Source organism: Pelodiscus sinensis, chromosome 7 (assembly GCF_052426305.1).
Source record: "Pelodiscus sinensis isolate ZL-2025 chromosome 7, ASM5242630v1, whole genome shotgun sequence".
In the NCBI taxonomy this organism is placed as follows: Eukaryota; Metazoa; Chordata; order Testudines; family Trionychidae; genus Pelodiscus; species Pelodiscus sinensis.
In genome coordinates, this window is record NC_143058.1 from 53,879,654 (window position 1) to 53,901,500 (window position 21,847).

Here is a 21,847-nt window from a genome sequence, read left to right on the forward strand (position 1 = left end):
TTCACAGATAATCAGATATTCATGTCTTATTTTCCTCAGTATATTCATCTGTGACACTTTCACTGTTCCCACAAAGCCAAGCTAATATATGGTTGTTTGAAGATACAGTTTTAATTACGGGAAAACTGTCTGGTAAGTACTGCACTACATGGGATAGGATGTAAATGCTTTTTGTGTATAAAACTATGTACCATAACTCTTTTTTTCCAATAAATTCTTAGGGAAGGAGTCAGTGACCTCCTCAACTGTTGTTTCTCTTTGTACTAAATAGTTTATTTATGAATGATTTTTTACCTTGTGCACAAATAGCCAACTCTTAGCAAAAAAATGGCTTTCTGGCACTAAAAAGAAATAGACTTTTGGCCAAATTCCAAGCTGGTATAAATTGACACAAATCCACTGAATTGAGGCTATGCTGATTTACACCAGATGAAGAGCTGGCCTCCAGAATCTGTGTTTATTGTAGCAAGCAAAGATCCTTTCAAATCTTCCAGCCTTCCACTGATGGCAGTGTTATTTACAGCCATGTGGACCTTAGGCTATTATCCCTATATTTATTATCTATTTCTGACCTTCTCATCTCAAATCATAAGAGAGTTGGAATAGAAAGCTGCTGATTTTGCACTCTGTGCATAAAGGGATGAGGGGGTGGAAAGGGAGAGATTAATGGGTGGAAGACGCATCCTCTGGAGAACCAATGCTATTAAAAACACTCATAGACTCATAGACTTTAAGGTCAGAAGGGACCATTATGATCATCTAGTCTGACCTCCTGCACAGTGCAGGCCACAGAATCTCAACCACCCCTCTTAGAATAATCCTCTCACCTATATCAAAGATATTGAAGCATTCAAATACTTTGAAGGACCCAACATGCAGAGAGTCCTTCAGCTGTGATCTGTGCCCAATGCTACAGAGGAAGGCGAAAAACCTCCAGGCCTCTGCCAATCTACCCTGGAGGAAAATTCCTTCCCGACCCCAAATATGGCGATCAGCTAAACCCTGAGCATGTGGGCAAGACTCACCAGCCAGACACCCAGAAAGTTTCCTATAGCAACTCCTATCATCCCTCCATTGACCTATTTCCAACTGATAATGAATGGTCAATTAGTTACCAAGATCCTGTTGTTTCATCCAACCATCCCCTTATCATAGAATCATAGAACTGGAAGAGACCCCAGAAGGTCGTCAAGTCCAGCCCCCCGCTCTAGGCAGGACCAATCCCATCTAAATCAACCCGGCCAGGGCTTTGTCAAGCCGAGACTTAAATACCTCTAGGGATGGAGACTCCACTACTTCCCTAGGTAACCCATTCCAATGCTTCACTACCCTTCTAGTAAAATAGATTTTCCTAATATCCAATCTGGACCTCTCCCACCACAACTTGAGACCATTGCTCCTTGTTCTGCCATCTGTCACTACTGAGAACAGTCTCTCTCCATCCTCTTTGGAACCTCCCTTCAGGAAGTTGAAGGCTGCTATCAAATCCCCCCTCACTCTTTCCATCAGATCTCTGAGGGAGTCAAAATCTGCTTTTTTGAAGTCCAAGGTGTGTATTTTACTACTCTCTTTCCTTCCTTTGGTCAGGATCCTGAAATCTACCATCTCATGATCACTGCTTCCCAGATTGTCACCCACCTCTACGTCCCCTATTAGTTCCTCCCTGTTTGTGAGGAGAAGGTCAAGTTGCGCACGGCCCCTGGTCAGATCCTTCAGCACTTGTACCGAGAAGTTATCCCCAACATTCTCCAAAAACTTCCTGGATTGCCTGTGTACTGCCGTATTGGTTTCCCAACAGATGTCAGGGTGATTAAAGTCCCCCATGAGAACCAGGGCCTGCGATCTGGAAGCTTCGCTCAGTTGTCCGAAGAAAGCCTCATCTACCTCATCCACCTGGTTCGGTGGCCTGTAGCAGATACCAACCACAACATCACTGCTGTTTGCTCCTTTAAACCTGACCCATAGACTTTCAACAAGTTTTTCTCCCTCTTTATACTGGAGTTCAGAGCAATCATGGTGCTCTCTTACATATAGTGCAACTCCTCCTCCTTTTCTCCCCTGCCTATTCTTCCTGAACAATCTATACCCTTCCATGACAGCGCTCCAGTCATGCGAGTCATCCCACCAAGTCTCTGTTATCCCAATTAAATCATATTTCTTGGTCCGGGCCAGGGACTCCAGTTCTTCCTGTTTGTTGCCCAGGCTTCTCGCATTAGTGTACAAACACTTCAGGTAACCAGTTGATTGCACTATCTTGTCCATTCGAAACTGGGGTCCTCCTTTCTCGCTCCTTGCTCTATGCATTTCTTCCCGGTATCCGACTTTCCCACTCCCCTCAGGGTTTTGGTCACCGTCCCCCGACGAACCTAGTTTAAAGCCCTCCTCACTAGGTTTGCAAGCCTGCCCGCGAAGATGCTCCTTCCTCTCTTCGTTAGGTGGATCCCATCTCTTCCTAACAATCCTTGCGCCCGGAACAGAGTCCCATGGTCGAAGAAACCAAAGCCCTCTCTGCGACACCACCTGCACAACCACGCATTTACGTCCTCAATTTGACGATCCCTGCCCAGTCCTTTCCCTTCAACTGGGAGGATGGACGAGAACACCACTTGCGCTCCGAATTCTTGGATCCTTCTTCCCAGCGCTATATAATCCGCAGCAACCCGCTCAAGGTCATTCTTGGCCATATCATTAGTTCCTACATGGAGAAGCAGGAAGGGGTAGCGATCTGAAGGTTTGATCAGCTTGCTAAGCCTCTCAGTGACATCCCGAATGCGAGCTCCCGGTAAGCAGCACACCTCTCGAGATTCCAGGTTCGGACGGCAGAGGGATGGCTCAGTCCCTCTTAGGAGGGAGTCCCCGACCACCACCACCCGTCGTTTCCTTTTGGGGGTGGTGGCCGTGGAACCCCCATCCCTAGGACTACGCATCCCATGCCTTTCAGTAGATGGTGCTCTCTTCTGGTTTCTACCTTGTGAGGTCCCTTCCAGAGCTTTCAGCACTGCAGAGCCTGTGGAGAGAGCTTGAAAGCGATTGCTTACCTCTATAGCATCGGGGGAATCCCGTGCTGGCCTTTTTCCCCTTCTAGAAGTTACATGCTGCCAGTTCTCTTCTTGGTCACGTACTGCCCTCACTGGCTCCTCTGCCTGCCGTGCTTGGAGGATCAATTGCTGCCTTCTATCGAGGAAGTCTTCATCCTCTCTGATCAAGCGTAAGGTCGACACTTGGGCCTCCAGTCCTCTAATTTTTTCTTCCAAAATCTCGACCAGCTTGCACTTCGTGCAGATGAAATCCGTTCTTTCTTCCGGGAGGAAGACAAACATGGCACACGCCGTGCACGTAACAACAGCAGACCCATCATCAACCATCGCTGCTGTCCTGGAGAAGGGATTTAAAAAGAAAGGCAAGAGACCTCCCGCCCTTCCCTCTCCCCTTCCAAACTCCCTCTCAAAACTCCCTGTTAGCAATCACCTGTTCGCAAGCTCCTTGAACCCTCAGAGGAGCTCCTTGCACTGGTGGGCATGTGCACTGTTGCACTGTGTTGAAAGGCATGGTAATCTTCAATATGGTTATCTAAGATAGTTATTTGAAGTGTATCCGCCTCAGGGAAGATTGAAGCTGGAGAAGATTTGCTGTAGCAGAGAATGTTTGCAGAAGCCAAGAATTAGGTACGGGAGCAAGAAATTGTTCTGTTTTCAGATGATGATGTATATATGCTAGCGGCATGTACTGGCTTAAAACTAGACTGTTGCAACCAGTGTCTTGTATAGACGGTTTCTGGACAGTTTGATTAATGAAAGCATTACGTTTGATTGAACAAATGCTAACTTAAAATATTGCTCTTTTTTCAGATGCCAAATCTCAACCGAGTGTTCAGTTTCCCAAAATTTTAGTTAAACTTCCTATAAACCACCATATTACAAATGTGACTGCCTATTTGACAGTGCCGCAGCAGTTTTTGAAAGTGGACAATTTTCTTTATACAACAGGAATTCTTCTAAATAAATCAGGTATATTAAATTTGTTATTTTAGAATCTGCACTTTTCAAACGTAACACAAGTAAGTTTGTGCTTTATGTAAATACACATTCTGTGGTTATAAGAGCCTGATGCTACTCCTGTTTCTCTCAATAGCAAAACTCTTTTTGACTTCCACAAGAGCTGGATTGAACTAATACATGTTATATTTTAGAGGAGCAATTCATGTCACTTTATATCTCAGGCATACATGGTCATACAGAGGGCCACGTGCTGCTATCTGGGAGTGCCACGCATGGTATATAACCCCAAAGTACAACCTGAGAAGGGTCTGATCCTGCACCATGCAGAACATTTTCAACTTCCGTACGTTTTATTTCTTCATTATTTCCAGAATGCATTTAGAACTGTATGGCCAGATCCTCAAGTACTGTAAAGTGGGGTAGCTTCATTGAAACCAAGGGAACTTTACTTCAGCTGTATCCCTTGGAATACAGCTGAAGTTCTGTCTGTATTTTTCATGTTAGCTCTATTAGGGTATGTCTACACTACCCCCCTAGTTCGAACTAGGGGGGTAATGTATGCATACCGAACTTGCTAATGAAGCCCGGGATTTGAATTTCCCGGGCTTCATTAGCATAAAGCCGGCGCTGCCATTTTTAAAAGCCGGCTAGTGCGAACCCTGTGCCGCGTAGCTACACGCGGCACGGACTAGATAGTTCGGATTAGGAAGCCTAATCCGAACTATCTGTGCGCCTCGTGGAACGAGGTGTTCGGATTAGGAAGCCTAATCTGAACTATCTAGTCCGTGCCGCGTGTAGCCGCGCGGCACGGGGTTCGCACTAGCCGGCTTTTAAAAATGGCGGCGCCGGCTTTATGCTAATGAAGCCCGGGAAATTCAAATCCCGGGCTTCATTAGCAAGTTCGGTATGCATACATTACCCCGCTAGTTCGAACTAGGGGGGTAGTGTAGACATACCCTTATCTAGTTGGCACTTTGCCCCACCCAGTATAAAAGGTAACACAGAAGTATAATTTGACTTACACAATTATTGATTAATTTGCCATTAATACCATGTAAGCCTGGTAATACCAAACAGGCACTTTAAATATATGGAGAGCTACTGTAGAATTTAAATATTTTCTGCACACCTGTTTCAGCCAATAAAAAATTAATTCTGAAACACTTCTAAGTTGTTTCGTGGGTGAGTAGGGGTGGTACTTAATAGTACATCTGCACTGCTGCATCTTTTAAAGGTGCTCTTAAATAAGCCACCAACTGCCTTACTAATATTTATTTATTCTTACTTTCTGATCCGTGTAGTTATGTTGGTATCCAGGAGATCACAATGCTGTAATCTTTATTCCATCTTATTTAAATGTTTTCCTCCTGTTTCCAATCCCCATTATATAGCAAGATTCGTAAAAATTCACTGCAGTTTTATGGTTTTGTTAATGTGACTTAGATGGTGGCACTTATGTGGCTTGTAGCTACCTTAACTGAGCTCATATTCTAGTTTGTTTAATTTGCACGTAATCAAAATTCTCACAAATACCAGTACCATATTTATCTGGACAGTTAAAGATTTTTTTTAAATGGTTTATAATATAGCCTTTGAATCTGTAGTATCAGAGATAAGCAGTGTTCTTTCTTTAAATTCCGTCTGATGTCTTTTTAAATTATTCATATAGTCCTGAGGGAATAGGCACTTATCTTATAGCAGGTAGAAGCTGATATTTTATACACTGACAGTTGTCTTGCAGCTAGTTTCTAACAGTGTGCAAAGCTCTAATATCATTCTACTACTTAATAATTCTGTTTCTTTCTTCAGTAACCTGTCATTCTGTGAATTTTGAAGTATTTGCACCACATAGCATGTGTGTCACTGCAAATTAGTGCAGGAAGAATGAAGGGAGACAAACTTACAGTCCATACAATAGAGCCCTGCTGCAAACACATTCGTTGACAAGCCATAAGTACTATATCTCGTGTTAACTCTACAGAAACTTCTAAATTAGCAAATTAATCCCTTCAGTAAATTGAATGAACAGAGCTATTTGAACACTGGAAAAGACACACAAATATATCACAAATGCTGGAGCTTCCGTTTGATTAATCTGTATCAGAATCCCCTTACTTTGTGTGGATTCACAAATCCTTTGACCTGGTCTTGCAATATTTGTATTTTGTGAATGCTGTTGAATGAACTCTGTTTAAAAGATGTATTTATTTTTTACAGTCTTTAAATAGGAAATGCTGTTAACCAATTATTAAAAAGCGAGACTTGAATTTTCTCAAGTTATATTGACATCTAGTGGCACAGATCAGATATTCTCATGATGGCTTGCCTTCAGTTACAAATGAAGAGCTATTTTTTAAAAAATTGTAAACACGTTCTAGTGTGCATAGTATTTATGGACAAATTATTCCTTATGTTGATTAGGTTTTAAAAGCATTGAATTGACCCCTCTTGCTGCAATATGTGTAAACCTCCTTTCAGCTGGGAAAGAATTGAAAGTGACTGGTCCAGTTCATATTACGTTGCCTCTTCTACCAACGAGTAGGGTAAAATCAGGAGATGCTATACCTGCATGGACGTTTGATATGAAAACTGGTATGTCTGCTATTTACTTTAGAATCCCACTTAATGCTGTGTATCATGCACTACAATATATGGTATTCATGTGATGTAAAGTATTTGAATATCAGTGCATGTATAGAATAATAGATAGCACTAAAACTTATCAGTTTTACTTTGCTTTATTTATTTAAGTAGGGTCATAGATATTTTATAGATTTTCCTGGTTATAAATGTTACATTGCATTTTTGTTTTTGTTTTTTTTAATGGCTCCCCCTGCTTTGAAGAAAGTCAGCCAAGAGCTAAATATATGTAAACGGGTTATATTAAACAGTTTTAAGGATTAAATAAATACCATAAATATTTGGGACAAGATAATGTTGTATCTGATAATTTCACAGACATTCAAAAGTTAAGAATTATTTGAATATATTGTGCTAGAAAGTCATACCCCTAAAGTTCACTTGAAATGGAATGTTAACACTGGGACTGACATAGCTTTAGTATTTAGTGTTTTATTACTGTTGTTATTATTTTATGATTATTGTACGCAGTTCAGAAAGTAAAATTTTATATAAAGTAGAAATAATAGAATTAAATATAGACTTTTCTTTTGCTTTAATCCAATATACAGATGTCTCCATGTCAAATATTTACAGTAACGACTAATTGAAATATACCAGTGGTCATGTTGACCATCTTAGATGCATCAGAGAAAGGCAATGACCTTCATAATGGAGCTCATCTTTCAATACTATAATGGCAGGGTGTCCTTACTCTAATTGGCAATCCAGTTTTGTGAAGTACAAACCTATGTAATTATATATCCCAGCTACCATAGTTGCAGATAATATTCTAATTCATATAGAGCTAATCCTTTTTCTGACTTATTGAAGTATTTGCATCAATAATACTTAAAGTACTCTTGTGTTCTCAATATGTAGTTGTTCTAACTGAAAATTACATCACTGTTTAAAGGGCAATTAAAATATCAATATCCCTATGTTTTTCTCAGTCCATGTAGAGTAGAAAGTAAAAAAATTAAAGAATGTTAACTCTAATTTTGAAAAAGGTGATTACAGATCTTTATATTACTTTGCATCAGGAGTGAGGAACCTTTTCTAGGTCGGAGGCTGCTAATCCATCGAAAAATCATTTGTGAGACACGCACAGATTTGGGGGGGGGGACCCTCACTGACATGGCTCTTGACTGAGAAGAAGAAAGACACTCCCTACATTCCTTTCACACACCAAAGGCTTGGGGGACCCAGGCTAATAGATTCTGTATGCTCCTCCCTGTGGGCAGGCAGCGGGGGTGGGGGCCTGGAGTGCCAGCTTGGTCTCCCCAATGCTGGGAGGGGAAGCCCTGAGCCTTGGGGGCCAGATCTAGGTAAGCCAGGGGTCACCCCAGGCCTGAGGTTCCCCAACCCTGCTTTGCATCAGTAATTTTTATTCACTTCAGGTAGGACTTTTACAGAGATTAATTCTCACAGGAATTTAAGTTGTACTTCTCATAAAATTACCTCTAAAACATGAAATAATTTCCTTGTTCTGTACCTATGGGTTTATATAACCATTGTTACCATCTTCTTTCCTTCACATTGTACGCGGCTCTGGATGTCTCAGAAAAATAACGAGTAGACCTTTAGCACCTTGGAGACTAACAAAAAATATATATAGTGGATGTCTCCGAGTGGGATGAATTGTGCTGTCTTCTCATTTATTGCCTTACTTCATCATTTTGTACCTTATAAAATGGTTCTTTGTAGTGGCCCTGTGGCTGTACCTCCCTTTCAGATTCCAAGAGAGGCCACACTGCCTCACTATCTTGAACAGTCAAACCACTGGGAATTAACACTTGCTGGCTGGGCAAGTGAAAATTGGCAGTCTACAGCCCAGGCCCATTTGGTGGAGCACAGTAACAAGCAGTCTTTAGCCTGTGCCTCCTAGCAATTCACAGTCTAGGGCTCCCAGCCTTCTGGCTGGTGCAAGCCCCAAACACAGCACAGTAGGGGCTCCCGGGCACTCCCCTCCATACACACTGTAGCAGGTCACAGACCAGTGGCAGGTGGTCTGGGTCAGCAGGAAAATCACTGAAACACACAGACTCATCTCCCAGTAGGACAACTGGAGTAACGTTTGGTTTCCCTGTGCTACTTCCTACCAATGTCTCTTGGTAAGGCTCTGTTGCCTGAGAGTCCACAGGGTCCTTTGAGTAAACAGTCACCAACAGTCGGTGTCTTCCCAGGGCAGGGTGCTGCCTTCTCTGCTTCCAGCCCAATTGAGCTGGAAGACGTGCTTCTTGTAATTCCTGTCTTGCCCTTTACTTCTGGCATAGGGTGCAAAGCTGGCCTGGCTCCTCCCACCAAGAGGCAGTCCATTCCGCTTCACTCCATTCTGCTTCACTCCATTCTCATATGGGTTTTTCCACTTTTAGAATTTCACAATAAACGTGTCCCCAGTTTCTAAAGACATTTCTTTGCTATCGCTTCTGCAGCATGGAAGTGCAGTACCCTGCGTTGCAGAAGCTTGACATGCTCCGAAACCTGTTGAAACAGATGGTGTGGGGTCTGCGTTATAACAATAAGTCTTCCTTGGGCTAACTGAGCTGTTTCAACTTTAGACAATTTAAATAGAAAAAAAATGTTCAAGGCAGGTATTGTTGACCTCGTTGCAATCTAAGGGTATGTCTACACTTGCTCCCTAGTTCGAACTAGGGATGCACGTGTAGCCGACCGAAATTGCTAATGACGTGGGGATTTAAATATCCCGCACTTCATTAGCATAATCTTGCCCAAGCGCTATTCAGCTTGCCAGCTAATTTGAACCAGGACGTGCGCTCTGGGACGTGTTAGTTCGAATCAAACCCCTTGGTTCGAACTAACGTTACTCCTCATTTTTTGAACCAAGGGGTTTGATTTGAACTAATGCATCCTGGAGCGCACTTCCTGGTTCGAATCAGCTAGTGAGTGGACTAGTGCACGGGCAAGACTATGCTAATGAAACGCGGGATATTTAAATCCCCGTTTCATTAGCAATTTCGGTAGGCTACATTTTCATCCCTAATTCGAACTAGGGAGCAAGTGTAGACGTACCCTAATGGATTACAATTGCTTGTTCATTGCTAGACTGTTCTCTTCATTGTGCTTAATAAACTTAGGCCTTGCACTAAATTAGCAAGCAGTATGAATTAAAATTGTTGTTTTGGTGCACGTGTGTGTGGACTCTCTTTTTATTATTTATTTTGGAATATTGTAAAACTAAAGTCAATTAAAATAACACTGCTCACAGAATTACACTGAAATATCTAAGTCAGGTGTAGGAAACCGATTTAGTTAAGTTGGGCAAGTTTGTGTGTCAACCAGGCCTTCATATGTAAGATGAAAGTCCCAGGAGTGATTTTAAACTGTTCCTTTGTGATTTTTCCATGCGTTTCTGGTGAGTTGTTTTATGTAATACCCTTTTCAGTGGTAGAACCATATATAGAACATAAGCATGTCTCATGAAATATTTAATGGTTTTCTTTTTAGGTGCTTGGGTAAGTCGTGGGCTGGGAATGGTCAAGAATACAAATGACCATTTAGTATGGACGTATGTTGCTCCGCACTTGGGATACTGGATAGCAGCTCCAGTGCCTGGAACCAGAGGTATTGCATATTATTGAAATGCAAAAATCAATTAATTATACAAATAATATATATGCAGTTGTGTTTTCATGTTGAAAAATTAAAGAAAAAATTGGAATGCAGGTGGCTTCCAACCAGTGACAGTCATTAGGGGTGTTAGATTTAAAGAATTTTAGTAACCTGATTGTAGCTGCAGCAATTTTTAACGGTTGTGTGGTTACTAAAATAGCCCCCAGGGGCAGGGCCAGCAGCCAGTGCACTCCTGGGGAGTCCTCTGACACACTGTGCTGCTTCCTTTTTAAGCAGAGTATCAGAGACAGCAGCGCAGGGTGGCAGCAGGCCCTGTCCATGGGACCCCTAAGCTCTCCACAGATAGAGGCTGCTCCAGCATCCCACTTGCTGCCTCTGTAGGAGGCAGCAAGGGGGGCGGGGGCAGGTGGCTCTTCAGAACCAGCATACTTGGGGATGCAGCTTAAAAGCCAGTTCCCCATGTGTATTGGCTCCTGCCTGCTCTTCCCCACCCTTCGCAGCAGCTGCTTTTAAGTCCACTCTCCCAAACCCCAGCTCCTGCTTACCCCCCACACTGCTGCTTCTGTGGGCGGCAGCAGGGTAGTGGGGCAAGTGACTCCGTGGGAACCAGCATACATAGAGATTCATCTTAAAAGCCAGCTCCCCATGGGCACCGCCTCCCGCGCAATACAGAGGCAGCCGGGGGAAGGGGGGAGGATGGTATTGTGTGCAGTCATTTGGATTAACCAACAAACCTAGGCTTATCAGTTAATCATTTAAATGTCTATATACTAACATCCCTAATAGTCATTGTTAATCAGATGGAATTCTGAGGGTTCCTCTGCTTCTGTCTACAACATGTATGTGTGTACTCGTGTCCTTTCACTGCTAGTTTTACAGCTGACTTGGGGATTGCAGGGAACACAGCCCAGCATCACCCTGAAAGAGGAAATATTGGTTGTGGAATTCTTTCCAATAAAGGTGGGGAAAGTATTATTCTGGATCAACTGGTACCTCGGAACAGACTGTTCTCCTTCATCTTCCTCATGTTTAGACCTCTTGTCAGATACATTTTTGGTGGGAGAGGCAGGCAAATCCTGTTAGGTGTTGCATATATTATTGCCATCTTCTTGGCATACTCTAGAGAAGTATCAGCATAATGAACTGAAAAGCAGTTGGAGCCATTTGCCTGCTTTTCCCTCTACAACAGGGGAGTCCAACCCACTAAACGAAGAGAGCCGAAACAGCGGTGGAAAAAATGTGAAGAGCCGCACCAGAGGGTTTTTTTTTTTGAGCAATTTTTGTTGAGAGGGAAAAAAAGGAAGAGCTCCCTAGCAGCCCCCCAGAGTTGTTGAGTGGGAAAAAGAAAAGGACGCTGCCCCTTTAAAGAATGGCTGTCGGCCGCTGCCATCTTGGCGACACCATTTTGAATCGCCATACCAGACAGGGAGCCAAGGGATGGGGACCATTTCTGGGGGTGCAGGGGCGGCTTCACAAGCCGCACTTGAAGGGGGGGGGGAAGAGCCAACCCTGCTCCAGAATCATGTGAGAGAGGAAGATGGTATTAGATTGATAAGCCCCAGTGGTTATTGCTTTTGAAAGGGATTTGATAATGATTTCAGAATTTTAGAATTTAAATTGACTTGGTGTGACAGCAGCTCTGAACAACAGTCAGGAACTAGAATTTTGAAATAAATTTGGACATACAGCATTAACACCACTTGGCTAGAATTGAGCAAATGCAAAGGCAATATGCCAGTGTTTGTGACATCAGCCCCTGATGTGTGATTTGATATTGGTGTTGGTTCCCACATTTCCATATTGGCTAAAATGACCAATAGCAGCAGGATAGTGCAAGGGAGCAGAACTGGACTAGAAAACTCTAGTGCAATTTATCAAATGTAGTTTTGCACCAAAAACACAATTCTTAGTTCTTGCCATCTAATTTTTGTTTGGTTTTGTGTTTGAAAAATCTAGACTCTATTATTAGTGCGGTTTCCAAGGACATAACAGCCTATCACACAGTGTTCCTTACAGCCATTCTTGGAGGTACTGTAGTCATTATCGTTGGATTCGTCACTGTTCTTCTCTGTTACTGCAGGTGAGGAAAGAGAAAAGCTATAATATGCTTAGTATGAATGGAGTTTAAAATTAACTAATGGGGCTCATTTGAGACAAAATAATTGTTTTCTTAGTAATATCTAGGTAGCTCATATGTTCAATGTCTTTTTCAAACTTAACTAATTTATATATGTAGAGTATATTAATAAGCAGTGTAATCACATTAAATGATGTCAGTGGTTTTTTAACAGGTTTAAGTTTGTACTTCAAATTGTACATCATAACTTTAGTCTTTAAAGTCTTAAGTGAAAGCTTATGCTCAGTGCAAATACTGTGCTCATCACTAGTATTTTGAATCATATGTCCTACAATTCTCCCCCTCCCTTTTTTTTTTTTTGCATAGAGATAAATGTGGTCAATCACATAAGAGGGAAAAAAATACAACTAAACTGGAAGTCTTAAAAAAGGACCAGACAACATCAACAACCCACATAAATCACATCAGTGCTATGAAGGGGTCAATAAAGCTAGAGGATAAATCACAATTATACATGCCCAAGGTTTCCTCTTACAGCCCTCATAGAAAGACTTCTCTGGAAACAGAGGACAAAAAAGCCTGGGACAATTTTAAAATCTATACAGAAAATGTTTCGTATCAATCATCAAGTCAGAGTGGTCATTCAAGAAATTCAACCCAGTCCTTGGAGCCCAATGTTGGAGTCAGACAATTTCAGCAGCCAAAGCACTTTAACAGCAGTGTTTCCCAATCTCCCAGGGACATTCAGGATCAAAACAGGTATCTTGCGGTGAACAAAGAGATGTATGGGCTTTCCCATATCCCAGAACAACTAATGCATCTTTACGGTCAGCCTATTGCTGTCCTTCAAACCTCTGATCTTTTCCACTCTCCAGAGCAGTTACATTCTGCTAAGTCAGCTACTTTGCCAAGAAAAGGGCAGATAGTCTACAGCCCAATGATGGAGCCCATGAATCGAGACAGCTATACACAGACGCTACCAAAAATGCCAATGCACTCTCCTCTACAGCCCCCCACTTGCAGAGATGAGAAAGCCACATTAGATGGTCAACAGGGCTTATCCTCACAAACTTCAAACTGGGGTCGGTATACCAATAATTTGCTGGAATCTGTCTCTGTCCCTGGAACGCTGAATGAAGCAGTTATGACACCATTTTCATCTGAACTTCAAGGTATTTCTGAGCAAACATTATTGGAGCTTTCTAAAGGAAAACCATCTCCCCACCCCAGAGCATGGTTCGTGTCATTAGATGGAAAGCCAGTAGCTCAGGTGAGGCACTCTTTTATAGATTTGAAAAAGGGCAGAAAAACTGAAAGTAACGATACCAGCCTGGATTCTGGGGTGGACATGAATGAGCATCATCCCAGTCGAAAACTAGAGCGAGAGAAAACTTTCATTAAAAGCATGCATCATTCCAAGATTCTTTATTTGGAAGATTTGGATCTGAGTAGCAGCGAAAGTGGGACCACTGTTTGCAGCCCTGATGATCAGTCTGTGAGACACCTACTGGATGGAGGAAGTGGGCCGGACATAGAACAGCACACTGAAGAACCACAACGAAAAGAATCCACATCAAGAGGTCATGAGTGCAGTACTTCTCCAGCTAAAAAAAGAGGTAAACCACCTATGACTAAAAAAGGTAGTCAAACCAATATCTGGAAAAAGAGAGAGGAGAGACCACTTATCCCTATAAATTAAAACACAGTGTGTTTAGTGTTCTTGCTTTTTCTAGCAGTTTGTGCACTCTTTCCTCTTTGCTTCTTGTTATAAATTTGCAATGTTGGATTTATAAGGAGCAGTCAAATAGTTTTCTAGTATCAGGTAAAGTTACATTTCTTAATGTGCGGACTAAGGATTATGATTTCAACTGAACATTGGATATAAAATGTGAATTTGTCACTGAGAAATGCTACTATGGTTAATGTTTTTTGTTCTTGGGCTACACCTCTGGGGATGCCCAGTTAGGCATTTAGGCACCCTGGAAAAAAGTATTTTATTTTTTGTAGGCACAGCACTGGGTAGGAATGTTTGAAATATTTCCAAAATGTTGTCACTAACTGGAGTGATAAGTGGGCTATTGTGTAGCATTTAAACACAACTTTTGCTGATGCCCTGACCCTAGTAATGACTACTTTTGTATAAAATTTCACTACATTAGTCTCGGTGTGGTCTTGAAAATAATCAGGGATTTGATATGTACTCTAGACACTTATTAAAAATCTGCAAAAATTTTCCTTTTTGTGTGTTAATGCATATTGAGTCAAATTTGGCTCTCTATCATAGTCTATTGAGTTATTCTTGATTCACTTGGGTATATTTAGAATAAAGTTTGACCCATGATGTCTAATGAAAATACCTTTGTAAACCTGGGCAAATGGTGTCTTTTGCAGAAAAGGTACTTTTAGGAGTTCTCCATATTGTTATGTTCATTCATTTTTAAAAGTTTGTAAAAACAAATAGTAAATTTCATCATATTGGTTATTGTATCTCCTTTCTTGCCAGTTTTATCTACTTTTGTTGGTAGGCCATGCAGCACAGAGGTGTTAAAACAGGCTTTAGAATACTTGATTGCTTATTATTTAGACTTTTGAGCAGATAGAAGTTGCGCTATTAACTTGTCAACAATACAACAGAGAGAACCAATGAGTTTTTATTAAGTTAAAAAGCTACCAAAAGTTGTGAATGCATGAAATGTAACTAACATATGTATAGAGGAAGGAAATGTCTATAAAAAATTTGGTGGTTTTTTTTTTAAATGGTCCTTTTGTCAAAGTGATAAGATTTAGCTTTGGCTAACAGAAAAATAGATACACACACTTTATAATGTGCTTCCCATGAAATAGAATGTTTCCTGTGATCTTTAAAATGTTTCTCTGAAGAAACAAGTCAGCATTTTGGCTTTGGCAATTTGTTTATAAAGGATGACTTTAAAATTGTTATAGTAGAAAATATCTTTTTTTAAAAAAATTGTATAATGTCTCTATAGTAAATAAGAACCAAAATATATATACACACTTTGGACTTGGGCTGCAGGAAACACTAATATCACACTCTGTGAACACCTATGTCTGTTGGGCATTTGTATCATTCTTTCTTTTACTAGAAGAATTTGCAAACCAAATTGCAAACTATATGAACAGGGCAATGTTCTTAACATACTCAGTAACAGAACAGCTAAAAATCCCTCATGACAGTTGTCAGGTAACAGTTAATACTGAGAATATGCCTCCACATGTCACTTTGTGCATCTACAGCAGTTTGATACTGATGAATGTTACTTTGCAGATTCCACTTTGCAATTTTTGTGAATAAATCCATTCTGTGGAGAAAAGGGTTGATGTATCAGACTTAGCCTGTATGTGGCTAATTAATGGGAGTGTCAGGACAGAGTAAAGTAATGGCTTGATTAATGTAAGCTCAGAGCCATTCAGTTTGGCATCCTGCTGTTCCTGCAAGGGGACATTCTGCACCAGATATGGGATTCACTCCCCCAACAATGTGTACATCCATTAAGAGGCTTAGTTTTAAGTCTAGGACTCTGCAGAAACAATGCTAGTAGAAACTGCCTGGGCTATGCACTGCATTGGTTGGTGAATCTACCTTGATGGGCTGTCGCTCCCACCCACAGCAGAGTAAAGGGTTGCACTCTTGTACCCCTATCCGCAAAACCTGGTGCTGTTTCAGCTCATCAGCCAGAATCTGACCCTATAGATATGGCAATACAAAGTGACCCTTTAAAGGACGTATGCCAGTTGTGCATTTCAGCTCCTACCCTCAGATTTGGTTTGTTAGGGTAACAGACCACAAAAAATTTGACTAGCTTTTGGCTTCCAGCAGTGACATGGATCAATTTTATATATAATTTATATATATAATTTATCTATGTTTAGACTTCATGAGATCATATGCTGGCTCATATGGTTGTTCCTTTAGTGCCCTTTATACATTTCAAGGCAGTACATGTTGTGTGCAGTGGTGCTTTTGCCATGTTGATCCCAGGATATTTGATCAATGGATATGCTGTATATTTTTTTTAAAAGACACATTATCTGTGTAAATGAAGTAGATTAAGGGAAGATGGGCGCGGTAATGTCTTTTAGTGGATCAACTTTGTTAGTGACAGAGACAACTTTTTGAGCTTACACAGAGCACTTCTGGTCTGGGAAACATTCAACAGGTCACAGCTAAATCAAGGTGGAGCAGGTGTTTAACATAAATAGTTAACTCATATCCTAAGGGATCATTAAAGGTGAAATAAATAGTTAACTCATATCCTAAGGGATCATTAAAGGTGAAATAGCCAGTGAACATTCCAAAATAAAGGGTATAGGGAGAGGTTAATAGGTTACAGATAACTGTAATAAGCCATACATCTAGTGTCTTTACTTAAAACCATGGTTTTTAGTGTCTAGCGGAGTTATGAATTTAAGCTTCCAGGGTCTTCTCTGGAAGGTGATCTGCAGCTGCAACAGCACTGCAAACATTCACAAAGCTCATGTCTTTACACCTTAGGGTATGTCTACACTACCCTCCTAGTTCGAACTAGGAGGGTAATGTATGCATACCGCACTTGCTAATGAAGCCCGGGATTTGAATTTCCCGGGCTTCATTAGCATAAGCGGGGAGCCGCCATTTTTAAATCCCCGCTGCTTCGAACCCCGTGCAGCGCGGCTACACGGGGCTGGACTAGGTAGTTCGGACTAGGTTCCTATTCCGAACTACCGTTACTCCTCGTGAAACGAGGTGTACCGGTAGTTCGGAATAGGACCCTAGTCCGAACTACCTAGTTCGAGCCCCGTGTAGCCGCGCTGCACGGGGTTCGAAGCAGCGGGGATTTAAAAATGGCGGCTCCCCGCTTATGCTAATGAAGCCCGGGAAATTCAAATCCCGGGCTTCATTAGCAAGTGCGGTATGCATACATTACCCTCCTAGTTCGAACTAGCGGGGTAGTGTAGACATACCCTTAGATCCTAAGACAGCATCTCAGGCAATATCTTCTCTGTAACATCTAAATGTTCGTTGGTATCTGTTGGGATTCTCTTGCTTTTACCTGTCCCAATTCTTGTCCGGTGTCAGTGTTGAGACTATTCCCATCAGCCATTGGTTTGGTGATAATTGCAGTAATAAGTCTGCCATAGTGGCCTTACTGCAGCCACCTTTGTTTCACAGTCTGCCACGTGCTACTAGTAGTGCTGGTTTTGTTGCTCTTTTTCTCTTGATTTGCTGGCATGTACTGATTAAGTATTTACAGGTTGAAACTCTTTTACCTGGAATTCTCTGGTCCAGTAACATCCATGGTCCGGCATGGGTGTTGCAAGACCAGAGAATCCTGGTGTAGGGCCAACAGTCAGGATCCCTTCAGAACCAGCAGAGCAGTGGGCTGCCCACAGGGAGCTGATGGCCAGGCTACCCAACACATGGCAGCAGGGCTGCCTAGCGGATTTGGAATACCCGGCGTGTGGCTACCCAGTGGGGCTGAGCGCCCCGGCGCTGTGTGCATGTGGCTGCCTGGGAAACCCTGGTGTGTGGGAATGTCCAGGGAGCCCCGGTGCACGCGGTTGCCGGGGGCCCCAGCTCATGGTGTGCGGCTATAAGGAGCCCCAAGCTGGGCTGTCCAGCAGGAGGTGGGGAGCCAGCTGGGAGGCCAGTGGCCAGCCCAGGAGGGCTAGTGGCAGGAGTCAAAAAATGACCTCCCCTGGTCCGGCAAAATCCCTCATCTGGGATCAGTCAGGTCCCTAGGGTGCCGGACCAGGGAGGACCAACCTGTATTAGCAGTTGTAACGTTGTGTGCTCTGTCCCTGTCCTCACATGCTGAGAAACCTTTCAGACTCTCTAGGGAATGGCATCTTCATGTTATTTATTTATAGTCCTATGACCAATGAAAACTTGTGCAGCCAAGTACTTTACAGTGGTTTCTTGCCCTGTCCCCTCAGGGACAGAGAGAAACAGACATGCCCCTTCATTTGGATCTCAGAGCATGATGGGCAGTCTACCGATCCTCTCTCCTTCCTTCTGTGTCAGTTTTTCTAGCCCTCAGCTGATCGTTAGATAGCTGATCCGTCTTGGGCTGAAGAAAAAGGGAGTTACTCACCTTGTGCAATAACGACTGTTCTTCGAGGTGTGTGTCCCCATGGGTGCTCCACATCAGGTGTGGCGATGCCCCGGAGCCTCAGAGCTGAATCTTCTACTGGCAGCATCTGCGAGCCGTGCATACGCAAGGGGAGCACGCGTTGCCCGTTGACTGTCACCCCGTGCGCGTGGCTCGCCCCCTCCCTTCAGTTCCTCTTCCCCACTGGAGCAGTGAGTGATTCCGAATAGAGGGAAGGAAGGGAAGGTCACGGAGCACCCACAGGGACACTGCATGAGGTGAGTAACTCCCTTTTTCTTCTTCGGGTGATGTCTCCGTGGGTGCTCTACGTCAGGTGACTGGCAAGCAGTATCCAACAGGATTGTGGGAATCTGAGTCACTGCTTAGAGCAGTGGTCCCCAACCTTTTCAGGTTGTCGGGCGCCAGGGGGCGTGGCCATTCGCCCGCCGGGTGCCAGGGGCCGTGGCCGTTCGCCCGCCGGGCACCTGGGGGCCTCCTCCAAGCGCCACGCGCCCGGGGCCGGCGCCCTCACCCCTGCAAGCGCCGTGCGCCCGGGGCCGCGCTCCCCCTCCCCCCGCCAAGCGCCATGTGCCCGGGGCCAGGCCAGCCCCGAGCACCTGGTGGGTGCATGCAAATGCCCCCGTGGGCGCCATGGCGCCCGCGGGCACCGTGTTGGGGACCACGGGCTTAGAGGCTGTAGATAGCACTGCCGTCACAAGTGCTGAATCAGCAGCTAGTTGTGGTATAATAGCATAGTGCTTAGCGAAGGTGTGATTTGAGGACCAAGTGGCTGCTCTGTAGATGTCTTTGAGTGGTACATTGGTGAGGAAGGCTGTGGAAGTGGCCGTTGCATGAGCTGTGTGTGCCCTTGGCGGAGAGGGCAAGGGCTTGTTGCGGAGTGCATGACAATGCATTATGCATGATGAAACCCATTTGGAAATGTGTTGCATTGTTATAGGCAGGCCTTTGGATTGCGGTGCAATGGAAATGAACAATCAGGAAGATTTGCGGAATGCCCGAGTCCTGTCTTTATGACAGGCCAAAGCTCTTCATATGCCAAGTGTGTGAAGCATGGCCTCCTTTGGAGATGCATGAGGCTTGGGAAAGAATGTTGATAGCACTATTGGTTCATTGATATGGAAGGCTGTGCACACCTTGGGTAAGAAGGTTGGGTGTGGGCATAACGTGACCTTGTGCTTAGCGAAGACTGTATATGACGGGTCCATCTTGAGGGCCCCTATCTCACTAACCCTCCTCGCCGAGGTGATAGCTGTAAGGAACAGCACTTTCATCAGTAGAAATTGCAGTGGGCAAGTGGCCAAAGGTTCAAAGGGAGGCCTCATGAAAGTGTCCAGGACAAGATTCAGATCCCACGTAGGTGAGGGTGTCCTGACGGGAGGGTAAAGGTTTCAAAAATTGCCTCATAGTGGGGTATATGAATACAGATGAGCCGTCTATGATCTCCTGTAGAGCTGATATCGCTACAAGGTGTACCTGAACGGAGGAGTTCAATCAACCCCCGGTTTTAAGATGAAGTAAGTATTCGAGGATCTGAATAAGTGGTGCCATCTGAGGATCCACGTGGGCAAGGTGACACCAAGTGGAGGATCTTTTCCATTTTTGTAGGTAGGTAGGCCTGGTTGATGGTCTTCTGCTCTGTAGAAGGACTTCCTTTATGGGGTCTGAAGATAGGGTTTCCATTCCATGGAACCAGAAAGGATCCATGCGTGTAGGTGGAGTGTGTGAGGCTGGGGATGAAGCAGCCTGCCTCTGTCCTGAGATAGGATGTCGTGCCTGAAGGGAAGAGGGTATGGTTTGGTTACGGACATCGCATGTAGGAGTGAGAACCAGGTCTGATCTTGTGTAGCACTCTGGATATTAGTGGGATGGGCAGGAAGGCGTAGTGTAGTGGTTTGTCCCAACAGAGAAGGAAAGCATCGTTGAGGGTTCGTCTGCCCAGGTTGACTCTCGAGCAAAAACAGGGGCATTTGGCATTTTCAGCCATTGCAAAAAAGGTCTATCATCAGGATTCTCCATTGTTGGAAAACTGAGGTGAGTATGGCAGGAGTTCTCATTCGTGGTCAGAGTTGAAATTCCAACTCAGGGCATCTGCTTGTACATTGTTGATTCCAGGTAAGTATGAAGCCCTCAGGATGATGCCATGTCGGATGCACCAATTCCAGAGGCGGATGGCTTCAGCACACAGAGACGGAGAGTGAGTTTCCCCTGTCTGTTTATGTAAAACACGGTTGTCATGTTGTTGGTAAGTATGTGCACTGTCTGGTTGATAGTGTGCAGAAGGAAATAGTTGCAGGCATTCCTCACAGCCCTGAGTTCTGAGATTGATGTGCAATGAGGATTCGTGTGCCGACCATCTCTCCTGGACTATGTGATGGAGTAGATATGCACCCCATCCAATAAGGGAGGCGTCCGTGGTGATCTGCCTGGACGGTTCGGTCTGGTGAAAGGGAACTCCCATTAGAAGGTTGGAGGGAATTATCCACCATGTGAGTGAATTTTGCACTTTGTTGGGGAGTACCACCTGTTTGTGCAGGTAGCAGGGACTAGGCCTGTACACCAATGCTAGCAGGTGTTATAAGTCTTGGAAACATAGGCGGGCATGCTGTACTACGTAGGTAGTAGCCGCCATGTGTCCCATTGCTTGCAAGCAGGTAAGAGCTGTGGTGGTAGGGATAGTTTGCAGTGTAGTGATGATGTCTCGCAGAGCTGCGAATCAGTTTGGGGGCAGATATGCCCTGGCAGTAAGCGAGTCGAGGCAGGCCCCGATGAATTCTATGCTTTGGGTTGGGAGCAGGGTCTATTTTTGTTTATTAAGAGACCTAGACGGTTGAAGGTCTGCCTGGTTCTGGTGATCATGTTAGCCGTTTCTGTCTGAGATTGGCCCTTTATGAGACAGTCATCTAAGTATGGGAAGACGGTGATGCCCTGTTGTCGGAAGTAGGCTATAATCACAGCCAGGACCTTTGAGAATACTCTGGGAGCTGAAGTACTCTGTACTGGTAGTGGTTGTGGCCTATAGCAAATCTGAGATAGTGTCTGTGCGATGGGTGTATGGCGATATGGAAGTATGCATCTTGAAGGTTGAGGGCTGCGAACCAGTCCCCTTCATCCAGAGCAGGTACAATAATTGCCAGAGTTACCATTCTGAATCGTTGCTTGTGTAGATTTAGTATGGGTTTCCATCCTCCTGTGCGTTTCTACATCAGGAAGTATTTGGAGTAGAATCTCCTTCCTCGAAAGCTCTGGAGAACCTCTGCTATCGCTCCTAGGTGGAGAAGGCAATTGACTTCTTGTTGGAGGAGCGTCTTGTTAGATGGGTCCCTGAAAAGGGATGGGGAAGGAGTATGGGCAGGGGAAAGGGGCATAAAGGGGATGGCATATCCTGTATGGATAATCTCCAAGACCCAATGATCTGATGTTATGACGGCCCACTGGTGGTAAAAGGGACA

General features: G+C 43.9%; 1 protein-coding gene across 2 annotated transcripts in view; it reads left to right on the forward strand.

Moving 5' to 3' along the window:
• The window catches only part of FAM171B (family with sequence similarity 171 member B), a 253,681-nt gene that overhangs the window by 49,782 nt on the left and 182,052 nt on the right, over positions 1-21,847 (forward strand). The window contains exons 3-9 of one of the 2 annotated variants that reach the window (XM_089779789.1): positions 40-132; positions 3,849-4,007; positions 6,420-6,590; positions 10,086-10,202; positions 12,168-12,291; positions 12,655-16,538; positions 16,581-16,795. In XM_089779789.1, the coding sequence (XP_089635915.1) occupies positions 40-132; positions 3,849-4,007; positions 6,420-6,590; positions 10,086-10,202; positions 12,168-12,291; positions 12,655-13,987 (1,997 nt within the window). In that variant the 3' untranslated portion in view covers positions 13,988-16,538; positions 16,581-16,795. Of the gene's footprint in view, positions 1-39; positions 133-3,848; positions 4,008-6,419; positions 6,591-10,085; positions 10,203-12,167; positions 12,292-12,654; positions 16,539-16,580; positions 16,796-21,847 lie in introns of those variants that run through there. The other variant, XM_075933765.2, reaches the window with a different exon arrangement.